This window comes from Oncorhynchus clarkii, chromosome 10 (assembly GCF_045791955.1).
Source record: "Oncorhynchus clarkii lewisi isolate Uvic-CL-2024 chromosome 10, UVic_Ocla_1.0, whole genome shotgun sequence".
Lineage (NCBI taxonomy): Eukaryota > Metazoa > Chordata > Actinopteri > Salmoniformes > Salmonidae > Oncorhynchus > Oncorhynchus clarkii.
Window position 1 is genome coordinate 994,413 of NC_092156.1, and position 15,880 is coordinate 1,010,292.

Below are 15,880 nucleotides of genomic sequence, written 5' to 3' on the forward strand. Positions count from 1 at the left end.
AACTTGCATGCATGATATCAGACAGGCTACAAGATTTTTTTTTATGGCTAAATAAGCTATTTTACTGACTGTTTAGGAATTATTAATAGCCAGAATAGTGGTGTTTCACTTTGAAGCTAATATTGCATCAGGGCTGCTAATGTTGTTTTCTTCTAAAGAGTAGGTAGGTATACGTTGTGATTAATTCATACAACTATCATACCCGGGCATATTATTAAATGACAATGCTGCTCAAGATAACAGTTTTGTTGTGATCGATAACTAATATTGAAAAGGTAATATGATGCAATCTAACTAGATTGGTCTAAGGTCTAAAATACCTCATCCTAATGTAAGATACATAGATTGGAGAGAAAAACACTGGCATGTGGTAAAGGATAACATGTCCAATATAATTATATAAATATATATCAAACAGGAATATAAACTCAGTGTCCAGTTTATTATTATTTATTATTTATTACCTCCCCTTTCACAAAAATGGTTCGCTCCTACAGACAGTGAGTCACGTGGCCAACGGCTTACTATATAAAGCAGGCAGACAGGCATCAAGGCATTCAGTTAATGTTGGATTGAATGATAGAATGGGTAAAACGAGTGACCTAAACGACTTTAAGCATGGTATGATCGTCGGCGAGAGGCGCGTTGGTTTATTATCTCAGAAACAGCTTTTCACACAGGACAGTGTCTAGGGATTAGAATCTTGCAAGCTAACAGGCAGGCCACAAACAGGCAAATAACTGTGCAGGACAACAGTGGGGAGAAGAAAGGCCTCTCGGAACGCACAACTCGTCGGTCATTGTCCCAGATGTGCTATTGCAGTAGACAACCACTCCTATCATCTAAAAACAAGAATAAGTGGCTCCAGTTGGCTCGAGAACACCAACACTGGAAAATTGAGGAGTGGAGAAATGTTGCACGTTCTGACGTTCTCACGTTCTGATCCTGGTTCCTGTTGCATCATGCTGATGGCAGAGTTAGGATTTGTCAAAAGAAGCATGAGCCCATGGCCCCATCTTGCATGGTGTCAATGGTACAGGGTGGTGTAATGGTGAGGGGAATGTTTTCCTGGCAAAAGTTCCATCCCTTGACAGCAATTAAGCACTGTTTCCATGTCTTGAAGAATTAATGCTGTTCTGGAGGTAAAGAGGGGTCTGACCCGGCACTAGGTGGATGTACCTGAGTGTACACTACAGTGTATACACAGTACCAGTAAATAGTTTGGACACACCTACTCATTCAAAGGTTTTTCTTTATTTTTACTATTTTCTACATTGTAGAATAGTAGTGAAGACATCAAAACTATGAAATAACACATATGGAATCATGTAGTAACCAAAAAAATTTAAACAAATTAAAATACATTTTATATTCTTCAAAGTAGCCATCGTTTGTCTTGATGACAGGTTTGCACACTATTGGCATTCTCTCAACCAGCTTCACCTGGAATGCTTTTCCAACAGTCTTGAAGGAGTTCCCACATATGCTGAGCACTTGGGCAGTGTGATGGTGATTTCATCGTCTTTGGACCCATTGGGGACGTACGCAAATTGAAGTGGGTCTAGGGTGACAGGTAAGGTGGAGGTAATATGATCCTTGACTAGTCTCTCAAAGCACTTCATGATGACAGAAGTGAGTTCTAAGGGGTGATAGCCATTTAGTTCGGTTACATTTGCCTTCTTGGGTACAGGAACAATGGTGGCCATCTTGAAGCATGTGGGGACAGCAGACTGGGATAGGGAGAGATTGAATATATCCGTAAACACACCAGCCAGCTGGTCTGCACATGCTCCGAGGACGCGGCTAGACATGCCTTCTGGGCCGGCAGCCTTGTGAGGGTTAACATGTTTAAATGTCTTACTCACATCGGCCGTAGAGAAGGAGAGGGGGGGCCAAAGTCCTTGGTAGCAGGCCGCGTCGGTGGCACTGTATTATGAAAAAGTCCATTTACAAATTCACTTTCGCTTTATTCCTGGTCCCCCAAGCATAGCCCCCGTGCTTTATTCCTGGTCCCCCAAGCATAGCCTCCGTGCTTTATTCCTGGTCCCCCAAGCATAGCCTCCGTGCTTTATTCCTGGTCCCCCAAGCATAGCCTCCGTGCTTTATTCCTGGTCCCCCAAGCATAGCCCCCGTGCTTTATTCCTGGTCCCCCAAGCATAGCCTCCGTGCTTTATTCCTGGTCCCCCAAGCATAGCCTCCGTGCTTTATTCCTGGTCCCCCAAGCATAGCCTCCGTGCTTTATTCCTGGTCCCCCAAGCATAGCCTCCGTGCTTTATTCCTGGTCCCCCAAGCATAGCCTCCGTGCTTTATTCCTGGTCCCCCAAGCATAGCCTCCGTGCTTTATTCCTGGTCCCCCAAGCATAGCCTCGGTGCTTTATTCCTGGTCCCTCAAGCATAGCCCCCGTGCTTTATTCCTGGTCCCCCAAGCATAGCCTCCGTGCTTTATTCCTGGTCCCCCAAGCATAGCCCCCGTGCTTTATTCCTGGTCCCCCAAGCATAGCCTCCGTGCTTTATTCCTGGTCCCCCAAGCATAGCCTCCGTGCTTTATTCCTGGTCCCCCAAGCATAGCCTCCGTGCTTTATTCCTGGTCCCCCAAGCATAGCCTCCGTGCTTTATTCCTGGTCCCCCAAGCATAGCCCCCGTGCTTTATTCCTGGTCCCCCAAGCATAGCCTCCGTGCTTTATTCCTGGTCCCCCAAGCATAGCCTCCGTGCTTTATTCCTGGTCCCCCAAGCATAGCCTCCGTGCTTTATTCCTGGTCCCCCAAGCATAGCCTCCATGCTTTATTCCTGGTCCCCCAAGCATAGCCCCCGTGCTTTATTCCTGGTCCCCCAAGCATAGCCTCCGTGCTTTATTCCTGGTCCCCCAAGCATAGCCTCCGTGCTTTATTCCTGGTCCCCCAAGCATAGCCTCCGTGCTTTATTCCTGGTCCCCCAAGCATAGCCTCCGTGCTTTATTCCTGGTCCCCCAAGCATAGCCTCCGTGCTTTATTCCTGGTCCCCCAAGCATAGCCTCCGTGCTTTATTCCTGGTCCCCCAAGCATAGCCCCCGTGCTTTATTCCTGGTCCCCCAAGCATAGCCTCCGTGCTTTATTCCTGGTCCGCCAAGCATAGCCTCCGTGCTTTATTCCTGGTCCCCCAAGCATAGCCTCCGTGCTTTATTCCTGGTCCCCCAAGCATAGCCTCCGTGCTTTATTCCTTATTCCTCACCTGACTCCCAGTGCTCCTCTGGCACCACTAGGTTTGTATTTATTTATTTTATTGAACCTTTATTTAACTAGGCAAGTCAGTAGAGAAAAAAAATATTATTTACAATGACGGCCTACAGCGACCAAATCCGGACGACGCTGGGCCAATTGTGCGCCGCCCTATGGGAATCCCAATCACGGCCGGTTGTGATACAGCCTGGAATCGAACCCGTGTCTGTAGTGACGTGGGGAGCCTACTCGAAAGCGCAGTCAACAAAGAGCTGCAGTTAGGTTCAGAATGGGTGGCAAGGAATAAGTTAATCTTAAATATTTAAAAAACTAAAAGCATTGTATTTGGGACAAATCATTCACTAAACCCTAAACCTTAACTAAATCTTGTAATGAATAATGTGGAAATTGAGCAAGTTGAGATGACCCTGGATTGTAAACTGTCATGGTCAAAACATATTGATACAACAGTAGCTAAGACGGGGAGAAGTCTGTCTATAATAAAGCGCTGCTCTGCATTCTTAACAACACTATCAACAAGGCAGGTCCTACAGGCCCTAGTTTCTACCATCTTAACAACACAATCAACAAGGCAGGTCCTACAGGCTCTAGTTTCTACCTTCTTAACAACACTATCAACAAGGCAGGTCTTACAGGCCCTAGTTTCTACCTTCTTAACAGCACTATCAACAAGGCAGGTCCTACAGGCCAGAGTTTCTACCTTCTTAACAGCACTATCAACAAGGCAGGTCCTACAGGCCAGAGTTTCTACCTTCTTAACAGCACTATCAACAAGGCAGGTCCTACAGGCCCTAGTTTCTACCTTCTTAACAGCACTATCAACAAGGCAGGTCCTACAGGCTCTAGTTTCTACCTTCTTACCAACACTATCAACAAGGCAGGTCCTACCGGCTCTAGTTTCTATCTTCTTAACAACAATATCAACAAGGCAGGTCCTACAGGCTCTAGTTTATACCTTCTTAACAACACAATCAACAAGGCAGGTCCTACAGGCTCTAGTTTCTACCTTCTTAACAACACTATCAACACGGCAGGTCCTACAGGCTCTAGTTTCTACCTTCAAAATAATATACTTTCTACTCCATACATTTCCCGAAAAGTACTCTTTACATTTTGACAGGTTAAAGGTCACACACTTATCAAGAGAACATCCCTGGTCATCCCTACTGCCTCTGATCTGGAGGACTCACTAAACAGAGAACATCTCTGGTCATCCCTACTGCCTCTGATCTGGAGGACTCACTAAACAGAGAACATCCCTGGTCATCCCTACTGCTCTGATCTGGAGAACTCACTAAACAGAGAACATCTCTGGTCATCCCTACCGCCTCTGATCTGGAGGACTCACTAACCAGAGAACATCCCTGGTCATCCATACTGCCTCTGATCTGGTGGACTCACTAAACAGAGAACATCCCTGGTCATCCATACTGCCTCTGATCTGGTGGACTCACTAAACAGAGAACATCTCTGGTCATCCCTACTGCCTCTGATCTGGAGGACTCACTAAACAGAGAACATCTCTGGTCATCCCTACTGCTCTGATCTGGAGAACTCACTAAACAGAGAACATCTCTGGTCATCCCTACCGCCTCTGATCTGGAGGACTCACTAACCAGAGAACATCCCTGGTCATCCACACTGCCTCTGATCTGGTGGACTCACTAAACACAAATGCTTCATATGTAAATTATGTCTGAGTGTTGGAGTGTGCCCCTGGTTATCTGTAAATAAAATAAAAACAAGGTTTGGTTGGTTTGCATAATATAAGGAAGTTAACATGATTTATATTTTTACTTTTGATACTTAAATATATTTAAAACCAAATACTTTTACTCAAGTAGTATTTTACTGGGCGACTTTCACTTTTACTTGAGTCATTTTGTATTAAGGTATCTTTACTTTTATTCAAGACTGACAATTGAGTACTTTTTCCACCACTGGTATTATGCATGTAAATCTGACAAGGCTCAAAGTGGAGGAGAGATTGACTTCAGCACTACTCGTTTTTGCAAGAAGTGTTGACATGCTGAATGCACCGAGGCGTCTGTTTTAAACTATTAACACACCGCTCGGACACTCATACATTCCCCACAAGACATCCCACCAAAAGGTCTCTTCAACAGGGCTGTAGGCTCCTTACGCAATATCCTCGTGACGGGGCTAACGGTGACGAGAATACGCCCCAAACTACAACACGTGCGGCGGTGTCGACCCCTGTTGTAGCCGACTGAGCGCTCTACATTTTTCGTTTGTTACTCTACACTCAGACACGCCAAAGGACCGTTCTGTATCAACAAGAGTTTCTGAAGTTGGTTGGGCAAACCTTACAGCCGCATATATCTCCTTTGCGCGCTCTCTCTTCCACATAATGGATAATTCTAAATCAAATGCTGTCGCGGTTAACGTAGTGAACGGACATTCTAAAAGTGATGAAGCTTCGGTAACCGAATCCACCGTAGAGTCACCCGTGTTTTGCTGCGGCTGTCTGAGGCGGATCAGAGGCTGGATCCCCGTGCATTATAAAGAAGAGATTGGCCAAATTCTGAAACTAGCGGGACCGGTGGTGAGACTGCAGGCTAAGAACGTTGTCTCTAATAATTACCGGGTGTTGCTGAAATGTCATTCCTTTAGTTCATACCAAAGTAACTGTTGCAGTGATTGGTCCGTTGTTATGGTGGTGATAATGTATTTTTTTTCTGAATCTTTAGTTGTTCCATATATTTTCTTATAATATATAGGAGTGTTGCTGAACTGCTATTCTTTTGCTCACATGAGGGATGATGATGGTGATAATTTCCTCTGTTCTCTCCAGGTTATATCCCAGCTGATGATCTTTCTGGTCAGTTTTGTCAGCACTGTGTTCTGTGGTCACCTGGGGAAGACTGAGCTGGCTGGGGTGGCACTGGCTATAGCGGTGATACAATCCTATCGATCTGTCTATCTGTCTCTATCTATCTACCTACCTACCTACTTACCTACCTACAGTGGTAAGAAAAAGAATGTGAACCCTTTGGAATTACCTGGATTTCTGCATAAATTGGTCAATCTGATCTTCCTCTAAATTACAACAATAGACAAACACAGTCTGGTTAAACTAATAACACACAAACAATTATACATTTTCATTTATTTATTGAACAAACCATGTAAATCAAACAATCAATCCAATTAATTTATATAGCCCGTCTTACATCAGCTGATATCTCCAAAGTGCTGTACAGAAACACAGCCTAAAACCCCAAACAGCAAGCAATGCAGGTGTAGAAGCACGGTGGCTAGGAAAAACTCCCTAGAAAGGCCAGAACCTATGAAGAAACCTAGAGAGGAACCAGGCTATGTGGGGTGGCCAGTCCTCTTCTGGACTGGGCGGATGGAGATTATAACAGAACATGGCCAAGATGTTCAAATGTTCATAGATGACCAGCAGGGTCAAATAATAAAAATCACAGTGGATGTAGAGGGAGCAACAGGTCAGCACTTCAGGAGTAAATGTCAGTTAGCTTTTCATAGCCGATCATACAGAGTATCTCTACCGCTCCTGCGGTCTCTAGAGAGTTGAAAACGGCAGGCCTGGGACAGGTAGCACTTCCGGTGAACAGGTCAGGGTTCATAGCCACAGGAAGAATAGTTGAAACTGGAGCAGCAGCATGACCAGATGGACTGGGGACAGCAAGGAGTCATCAGGCATGCTCCTGGGGCTCATGTCCTCTGAGAGAAAGAAAGAGAGAGAGAGAATTAGAGAGAGCATAATTAAATTCACACAGGACACCGGATAAGACAGGAGAAGTACTCCAGATATAACAGACTGACCCTAGCCCCCCGGCACAAACTACTGCAGCATAAATACTGGAGGCTGAGACAGGAAGGGTCGGGAGACACCGTGGCCTCATCCGACGATACCCCCGGACATAGCTAAACAGGCAGGATATAACCCCACCCACTTTGCCAAAGCACAGCCCCCACACCACTAGAGGGATATCTTCAACCACCAACTTACCATCCTGAGACGAGGCTGAGTGTAGTCCACAAAGATCTCCGCCACGGCAAATCCCAAGGGGGGGGGGGGGTCGCGTCAGTGACTCAACTCACTCAAGCGACGTACCCCTCCTAGAGACAGCATGGAAGAGCGCCAGTAAGCCAGTGACTCAGCCCCTGTAATAGGGGAGGCAGAGAATCCCAGTGGAAAGAGGGGAACTGGCCAGGCAGAGGTTCGTTGCTCCAGTGCCTTTCCGTTCACCTTCCCACTCCTGGGCCAGACTACACTCAATCATATGACCCACTGAAGAGATGAGTCTTCAGTAAAGACTTAAAGGTTGAGACTGAGTCTGCGTCTCTCACTTGGATAGGCAGACCATTCCATAAAAATTGAGCTCTATAGGAGAAAGCCCTGCCTCCAGCTGTTCGCTTAGAAATTCTAGGGACAGTAAGGAGGCCTGCGTCTTGTGACCTTAGCGTACGTGTAGGTATGTACGGCAGGACCAAATCGGAAAGATAGGTAGGAGCAAGCCCATGTAATGCTGTGTAGTTTATCAGTAAAACCTTGAAATCAGCCCTATCCTTAACAGCAAGCCAGTGTGGAGAGGCTAGCGCTAGAGTAATGTGATCCAATTTTTTGGTGCTAGTCAAGATTCTAGCAGCCGTGTTAAGCACTAACTGAATTTTATTTAGTGCTTTATCCGGGTAGCCGGAAAGTTGAGCATTGCAGTAGTCTAACCTAGAAGTAAAAAATGCATGGATTAATTTTTCCTCATAATTTTTGGACAGAAAGTTTCTGATTTTTGCAATGTTACGAAGATGGAACAAAAAGCTGTCCTTTTAAGTCTTGATATGTTCGTCAAAAGAGAGATCAGGGTCCAGAGTAACGCCGAGTCCTTCACAGTTTTATTTGAGACGACTGTACAACCATTAAGATGAATTGTCAGATTCAACAGAAGATCTCTTTGTTTCTTGGGACCTAGAACAAACATCTCTGTTTTGTCCGAGTTTAAAAGTAGAACATTTGCAGCCATCCAGTTCCTTATGTCTGAAACACAGGCTTCCCGGGAGGGCAATTTTGGGGCTTCACCTTGTTTCATTGAAATGTACAGCTGTGCGTCATCCGCATAGCAGTGAAAAGTTAACATTATGTTTACGAATGAAATCACCAAGAAGTCAAATATATAGTGAAAACAATAGTGGTCCTAAAACGGAACTTTGAGGAACACCGAAATGTACAGTTGATTTGTCAGAGGACAAACCATTCACAGAGACAAACTGATATCTTTCCGACAGATAAGATCTAAACCAGGCCAGAACATGTCCATGTAGACCAATTTGGGTTTCCAATCTCTCCAAAAGAATGTGGTGATCGATGGTATCAAAAGCAGCACTAAGGTCTAGGAGCACGTGGACAGATGCAGAGTCTCGGTCTGACGCCATTAGAAGGTAATTTACCACCTTTACAAGTGCAGTCCCAGTGCTATGATGAAAATACTGTATTTGCATATAATATGAGTAATGTAAGATATGTAAACATTATTAAAGTTGTATTATTTAGTGTGCATTTTATAAAGTGACTTGTGATCCATTTATTAAAGTGGCCTGTGATTGAGTCTCAATGTAGGCAGCAGCAACTCTAAGTGATTGCTGTTTAACAGTCTGGTGGCCTTGAGCTGAAGCTGTTTTTCAGTCTCTCGGTCCCAGCTTTGATGGACCTGTACTGACCTCGCCTTCTGGATGGTAGCGGTGTGAACAGGTAGTCGATGATATCAAGCTATCCAGGCCCTGAGGCAGCAAAGACTGATGAACATCAAGGCTTTTAGAAATACTTTTGTAACCCTTTCCAGCTTTATGCAAGTCAACAATTCTTAATCTTAGGTCTTCTGAGATCTCATTTGTTCGAGGCATAGTTCACATCAGGTAATGCTTCATGTGAATAGTAAACTCACATTTTGTGAGTCTATTTTATATTGCAGTGCAGCTCGAACCAACATCTCCACTCATATCATTGATTGGACTCCAGGATAGGTGACTCCTGACTCCAAATAGCCTAGGGGGTTCACATACTTTTACCAACCTACGCTGTGATTATGTATTCAATATAGACAAGAAAAATGCAATTTGTGTGTTATTAGTTTAAGCACACTGTGTCTATCTGTTGTTGTGACTTAGAGGAAGATCAGAACCAGGTAATTCCAAAGGGTTCACATACTTTTTCTTACAACTCTATCTATCCATCTATCCATCTATCTATTTATCCATCTATTTTATCCATCTATCTTATCCATCTATCTTATCCATCCATCCATACTAACAAAAGTTGGGGTCACTTAGAAATGTCCTTGTTTTTGAAATAAAAACTTTTTTTTGTCCATTAAAATAACATCAACTTGATCAGAAAAACAGTGTAGACATGGTTAATGTTGTAAATGACTATTGTGGCTGGAAACGGCTGATTGTTTATGGAATATCTACATAGTCGTACAGAGGCCAATAATCAGCAACCATCACCCCTGTGTACCAATGGCACATTGTGTTAACAAGGACATTTCTAAGTGACCACAACCTTTTGAAAGGAAGTGTGTATGTATGGCTGGGTTGGCGCTGGCTATAGCTGTGAGGAAAGACAACCTTCACAATACAGTTAAACAGAATACAGGACACGTCTATTTATCGAGCAGAGCAGGGATTATCTCTTGGTTTGCTCTTTGACAATTGTTGGTAATTAATAATAGGTCCATAGCAGTTAATATCTCACAAACAATAACATAGAAAAGGATGTCTCTTTAACCCAGATCTTAGTTAATATGCTTTATGTAAACGGGATGTATTCTAAATAACTTTCCTTCATTTAATTAATGAAAGTTAGGCTGTAGTTTTTCCAGTTATCTTCAGTGTAATTTTGTTAGTGTTCTCTGTATAGACGGAACATATACACCAAGCCTATACCTCGTTCATATCCACCAAGTCAACACCTGGTTCATATCCACCAAGTCTATACCTGGTTCATATCCACCAAGTCTATACCTGGTTCATGTCCACCAAGTCTATACCTGGTTCATATCCACCAAGTCTATACCTGGTTCATATCCACCAAGTCTATACCTGGTTCATATCCACCAAGTCTATACCTAGTTCATATTCTCCAAGTTTATACCTGGTTCATATCCACAAACCTGGTTAATTTCCACCAAGTCTATACCTGGTTCATATCCACCAAGTTTATACCTGGTTCATATCCACCAAGTCTATACCTGGTTCATATCCACCAAGTCTATACCTGGTTCATATCCACCAAGTCTATACCTAGTTCATATCCACCAAGTTTATACCTGGTTCATATCCACCAAGTTTATACCTGGTTCATATCCACCAAGTCTATACCTGGTTCATATCCACCAAGTCTATACCTGGTTTATATCCACCAACCTGGTTCATATCCACCAACCTGGTTCATATCCACCAACCTGGTTCATATCCACCAAGTTTATACCTGGTTCATATCCACCAAGTCTATACCTGGTTCATATCCACAAACCTGGTTCATTTCCACCAAGTCTATACCTGGTTCATATCCACCAAGTTTATACCTGGTTCATATCCACCAATTCTATACCTGGTTCATATCCACCAAGTCTCTACCTGGTTCATATCCCCCAAGTCTATACCTGGTTCATATCCACCAAGTCTCTACCTGGTTCATATCCACCAAGTCTATACCTGGTTCATATCCACCAACCTGGTTCATGTCCACCAAGTCTATACCTGGTTCATATCCACCAAGTCTACACCTGGTTCATATCCACCAACCTGGTTCATATGTACCTGCCTGTTCTGATTGTCTCCAGGTGATCAATGTCACCGGCCTCTCCATTGGCTCTGGCCTGGCATCAGCCTGTGACACTCTCATATCTCAGGTACGTTTCCTGGACAGGTGTGCTCACCTGAATTGGTTTACTGTTGATGTTCTGTCTTTCTGTGGTCGTTGGTGGATTGGGATGGTCACTCTTATCAACGTGTGAATATATCAATCAAGGCCATCCAGAGTTAGTCTTTTATGGAAAAGTTTGGGAGCGTTAATCTTCTCGCTCTCTCTCTGAGCCCCCCCCCCCCCCCCCCCCCCTCTCTCTCTCTCTCTCTCTCTGTGTAGACATTTGGCAGTGGTAATATGAATCGTGTTGGCATGATTCTACAAAGGGGGGTTCTGATTCTTCTCCTGGCCTGCTTCCCCTGCTGGGCTCTCCTCATCAACACTGAACCCATCCTATTGGCTGTTAAACAGAGCCCGGAGGTCGCCAGGTCAGACCCAAACACACTCACTCACCACGCACACAAAATGTCACTGTGCTGTTCTAACTGAACCACCTAACTACATAATGTAACTGTACTAACTGAACCATCTGACTACATTACGTCACTGTACTAACTGAACCATCTGACTACATTACGTCACTCTACAAACTGAACCATCTGACTACATTACGTCACTGTACTAACTGAACCATCTGACTACATAATGTAACTGAACCATCTGACTACATAACGTCACTGTACTAACTGAACCATCTGACTACATTACGTCACTGTACTAACTGAACCATCTGACTACATTACGTCACTGTACTAACTGAACCATCTGACTACATTACGTCACTGTACTAACTGAACCATCTGACTACATTACGTCACAGTACTAACTGAACCATCTGACTACATTACGTCACTGTACAAACTGAACCATCTGACTACATTGTCACTGTACTAACTGAACCATCTGACTACATAATGTCACTGTACTAACTGAACCATCTGACTACATAATGTAACTGAACCATCTGACGACATAATCTAACTGAACCATCTGACTACATAATGTAACTGAACCATCTGACTACATAATGTAACTGAACCATCTGACTACATAACAAAACTGTGTAACTGAACCATCTGACTACATAATGTAACTGAACCATCTGACTACATAATGTAACTGAACCATCTGACTACATAATGTCACTGTACAAACTGAACCATCTGACTACATAATGTCACTGTACTAACTGAACCATCTGACTACATAATGTAACTGAACCATCTGACTACATAACGTCACTGTACTAACGGAACCATCTGACTACATAATGTAACTGAACCATCTGACTACATAACGTCACTGTACTAACTGAACCATCTGACTACATAATGTCACTGTACTAACTGAACCATCTGACGACATAACGTCAATGTACTGTACTATCTGAACCATCTGACTACATAACGTCACTCTACAAACTGAACCATCTGACTACATAACGTCACTGTACTAACGGAACCATCTGACTACATAATGTAACTGAACCATCTGACTACATAACGTCACTGTACTAACTGAACCATCTGACTACATAATGTCACTGTACTAACTGAACCATCTGACTACATTACGTCACTGTACTAACTGAACCATCTGACTACATAATGTAACTGAACCATCTGACTACATAACGTCAATGTACTGTACTATCTGAACCATCTGACTACATAATGTCACTCTACAAACTGAACCATCTGACTATATTACGTCACTGTACTGTACTGACTGAACCATCTGACTACATTGTCACTGTACTAACTGAACCATCTGACTACATAATGTCACTGTACTAACTGAACCACCTAACTACATAATGTAACTGTACTAACTGAACCATCTGACTACATTACGTCACTGTACAAACTGAACCATCTGACTACATTACGTCACTGTACTAACTCAACTATCTGACTACATTACGTCACTGTGCTGTACTGACTGAACCATCTGACTACATAATGTCACTGTGCTGTACTGATTGAACCATCTGACTACATATTGTCACTGTGCTTTACTAACTGAACCATCTGACTACATAACGTCACTGTGCTGTACTGACTGAACCATCTGACTACATAGAGCATATAGCATCATGATTCATTGTGATTCAACATCTTGTGTTCCAGGCTCTCCCAGCTGTATGTGATGATCTTCATGCCAGCCTTGCCGGTGAGTTCTCTCTGACATTTCTGTCTCTGGTGTCTTGCTGCTCTCCTCTGTCTGCTCTCTCTCTCTCTCTCTTTCTTTCTCTCTCTCTCTCTCTCTCTCTCTCTCTCTCTCTCTCTCTCTCTCTCTCTCTCTCTCTCTCTCTCTCTCTCTCTCTCTCTCTCTCTCTCTCTCTCTCTCTCATATCTCGGCCTCCTCTCTCTGTCTCTCTCTCACATGCCTTCTCTCTTTTCTCTTTCTATTCACTCTCTCTTCTCATCTCAGACTCCTCTCTGTCTCTGCAGGCTGCCTTCATGTTCCTGCTGCAGGGGAAATATCTGCAGAATCAGGTGCAGTGTATTACAGCCCCATCATCAGGACAGGTCTTCAGATAATGTATTGATCTGGAGGACATGTCTTTAGATAATGTATTGATCAGGAGGACATGTCTTTAGATAATGTATTGATCAGGAGGACATGTCTTTAGATAATGTATTGATCAGGAGGACAGGTCTTTAGATAATGTATTCATCAGGAGGACATGTCTTTAGATAATGTATTGATCAGGAGGACAGGTCTTTAGAAAATGTATTGATCAGAACAGGTCTTTAGAAAATGTATTGATCATGAGGACATGTCTTTTGTTCTGGACAGCTGACAGGTCTCTATATCTGTAATGTATTGAGTGGAGGGTCTATAGATAACATCTGGCCCTACAGTGGTAATAGAAGTGGAGGGTCTATAGACAACATCTGTCCCTACAGTGGTAATAGGAGTGGTGGGTCTATAGATAACATCTGGACCTACAGTGGTAATAGGAGTGGAGGGTCTATAGATAACAACATCTGTCCCTACAGTGGTAATAGGAGTGGAGGGTCTATAGATAACAACATCTGTCCCTACAGTGGTAATAGGAGTGGAGGGTCTATAGATAACAACATCTGTCCCTACAGTGGTAATAGGAGTGGTGGGTCTATAGATAACAACATCTGTCCCTACAGTGGTAATAGGAGTGGAGGGTCTATAGATAACATCTGGACCTACAGTGGTAATAGGAGTGGAGGGTCTATAGATAACATCTGTCCCTACAGTGGTAATAGGAGTGGTGGGTCTATAGATAACATCTGTCCCTACAGTGGTAATAGGAGTGGTGGGTCTATAGATAACATCTGGCCCTACAGTGGTAATAGGAGTGGAGGGTCTATAGATAACAACATCTGGACCTACAGTGGTAATAGGAGTGGTGGGTCTATAGATAACATCTGGACCTACAGTGGTAATAGGAGTGGAGGGTCTATAGATAACATCTGGACCTACAGTGGTAATAGGAGTGGAGGGTCTATAGATAACAACATCTGGACCTACAGTGGTAATAGGAGTGGAGGGTCTATAGATAACAACATCTGGACCTACAGTGGTAATAGGAGTGGAGGGTCTATATATAACATCTGGCCCTACAGTGGTAATAGGAGTGGTGGGTCTATAGATATCAACATCTGGACCTACAGTGGTAATAGGAGTGGAGGGTCTATAGATAACATCTGATCCTACAGTGGTAATAGGAGTGGAGGGTCTATTGATAACAACATCTGGACCTACAGTGGTAATAGGAGTGGTTGTTCTCTATAGACCCACATCTGGCCCTACAGTGGTAATAGGAGTGGTGGGTCTATAGATAACAACATCTGTCCCTACAGTGGTAATAGGAGTGGAGGGTCTATAGATAACAACATCTGGACCTACAGTGGTAATAGGAGTGGAGGGTCTATAGATAACATCTGTCCCTACAGTGGTAATAGGAGTGGAGGGTCTATAGAAAACAACATCTGGCCCTACAGTGGTAATAGGAGTGGAGGGTCTATAGATAACATCTGGACCTACAGTGGTAATAGGAGTGGAGGGTCTATAGATAACATCTGGCCCTACAGTGGTAATAGGAGTGGTTGGTCTATAGATAACACATCTGGCCCTACAGTGGTAATAGGAGTGGTAGGTCTATAGATAACATCTGGCCCTACAGTGGTAATAGGAGTGGAGGGTCTATAGATAACAACATCTGTCCCTACAGTGGTAATAGGAGTGGAGGGTCTATAGATAACATCTGGACCTACAGTGGTAATAGGAGTGGAGGGTCTATAGATAACAACATCTGGCCCTACAGTGTTAATAGGAGTGGAGGGTCTATAGATAACATCTGGCCCTACAGTGGTAATAGGAGTGGAGGGTCTATAGATAACATCTGGCCCTACAGTGGTAATAGGAGTGGAGGGTCTATAGATAACATCTGGCCCTACAGTGGTAATAGGAGTGGAGGGTCTATAGATAACATCTGGACCTACAGTGGTAATAGGAGTGGTTGTTCTCTATAGACCCACATCTGGCCCTACAGTGGTAGTAGGAGTGGAGGGTCTATAGATAATGTTGTGTTTCGTCCTACAGGGTATCATCTGGCCTACCGTGCTAGTAGGAGTGGTGGGGAACATTCTCAATGCTCTCATCAACTACATCTTCCTCTATGTGCTGGACCTGGGCGTAGCGTGAGTCATACATACTATCCATTCAGTGTAGATACCAGAGGTTTCCACCTCTGGATCGAGGAACACACTGCCAGATGCATCATTTCCCCCCCAGTACCAGCCACACTGGGAGACACATTAGAAATAG

General features: G+C 43.8%; 1 protein-coding gene across 5 annotated transcripts in view; it reads left to right on the forward strand.

Moving 5' to 3' along the window:
* Positions 1 to 5,494: 5,494 nt before the first annotated feature.
* The window catches only part of LOC139417906 (multidrug and toxin extrusion protein 1-like), a 43,542-nt gene continuing 33,156 nt past the window's right edge, over positions 5,495 to 15,880 (forward strand). For 4 of the 5 annotated variants that reach the window (XR_011635249.1, XR_011635251.1, XR_011635252.1 and 1 more), the window contains exons 1-7: positions 5,496 to 5,782; positions 6,032 to 6,133; positions 11,046 to 11,114; positions 11,348 to 11,496; positions 13,198 to 13,240; positions 13,522 to 13,566; positions 15,656 to 15,753. Coding sequence is in view for 1 of the 5 variants with exons in the window: in XM_071166892.1 (XP_071022993.1) it covers positions 5,588 to 5,782; positions 6,032 to 6,133; positions 11,046 to 11,114; positions 11,348 to 11,496; positions 13,198 to 13,240; positions 13,522 to 13,566; positions 15,656 to 15,753 (701 nt within the window). In the remaining 4 variants the exon portion in view is untranslated. Of the gene's footprint in view, positions 5,783 to 6,031; positions 6,134 to 11,045; positions 11,115 to 11,347; positions 11,497 to 13,197; positions 13,241 to 13,521; positions 13,567 to 15,655; positions 15,754 to 15,880 lie in introns of all 5 variants that reach the window. The other variant, XM_071166892.1, reaches the window with a different exon arrangement.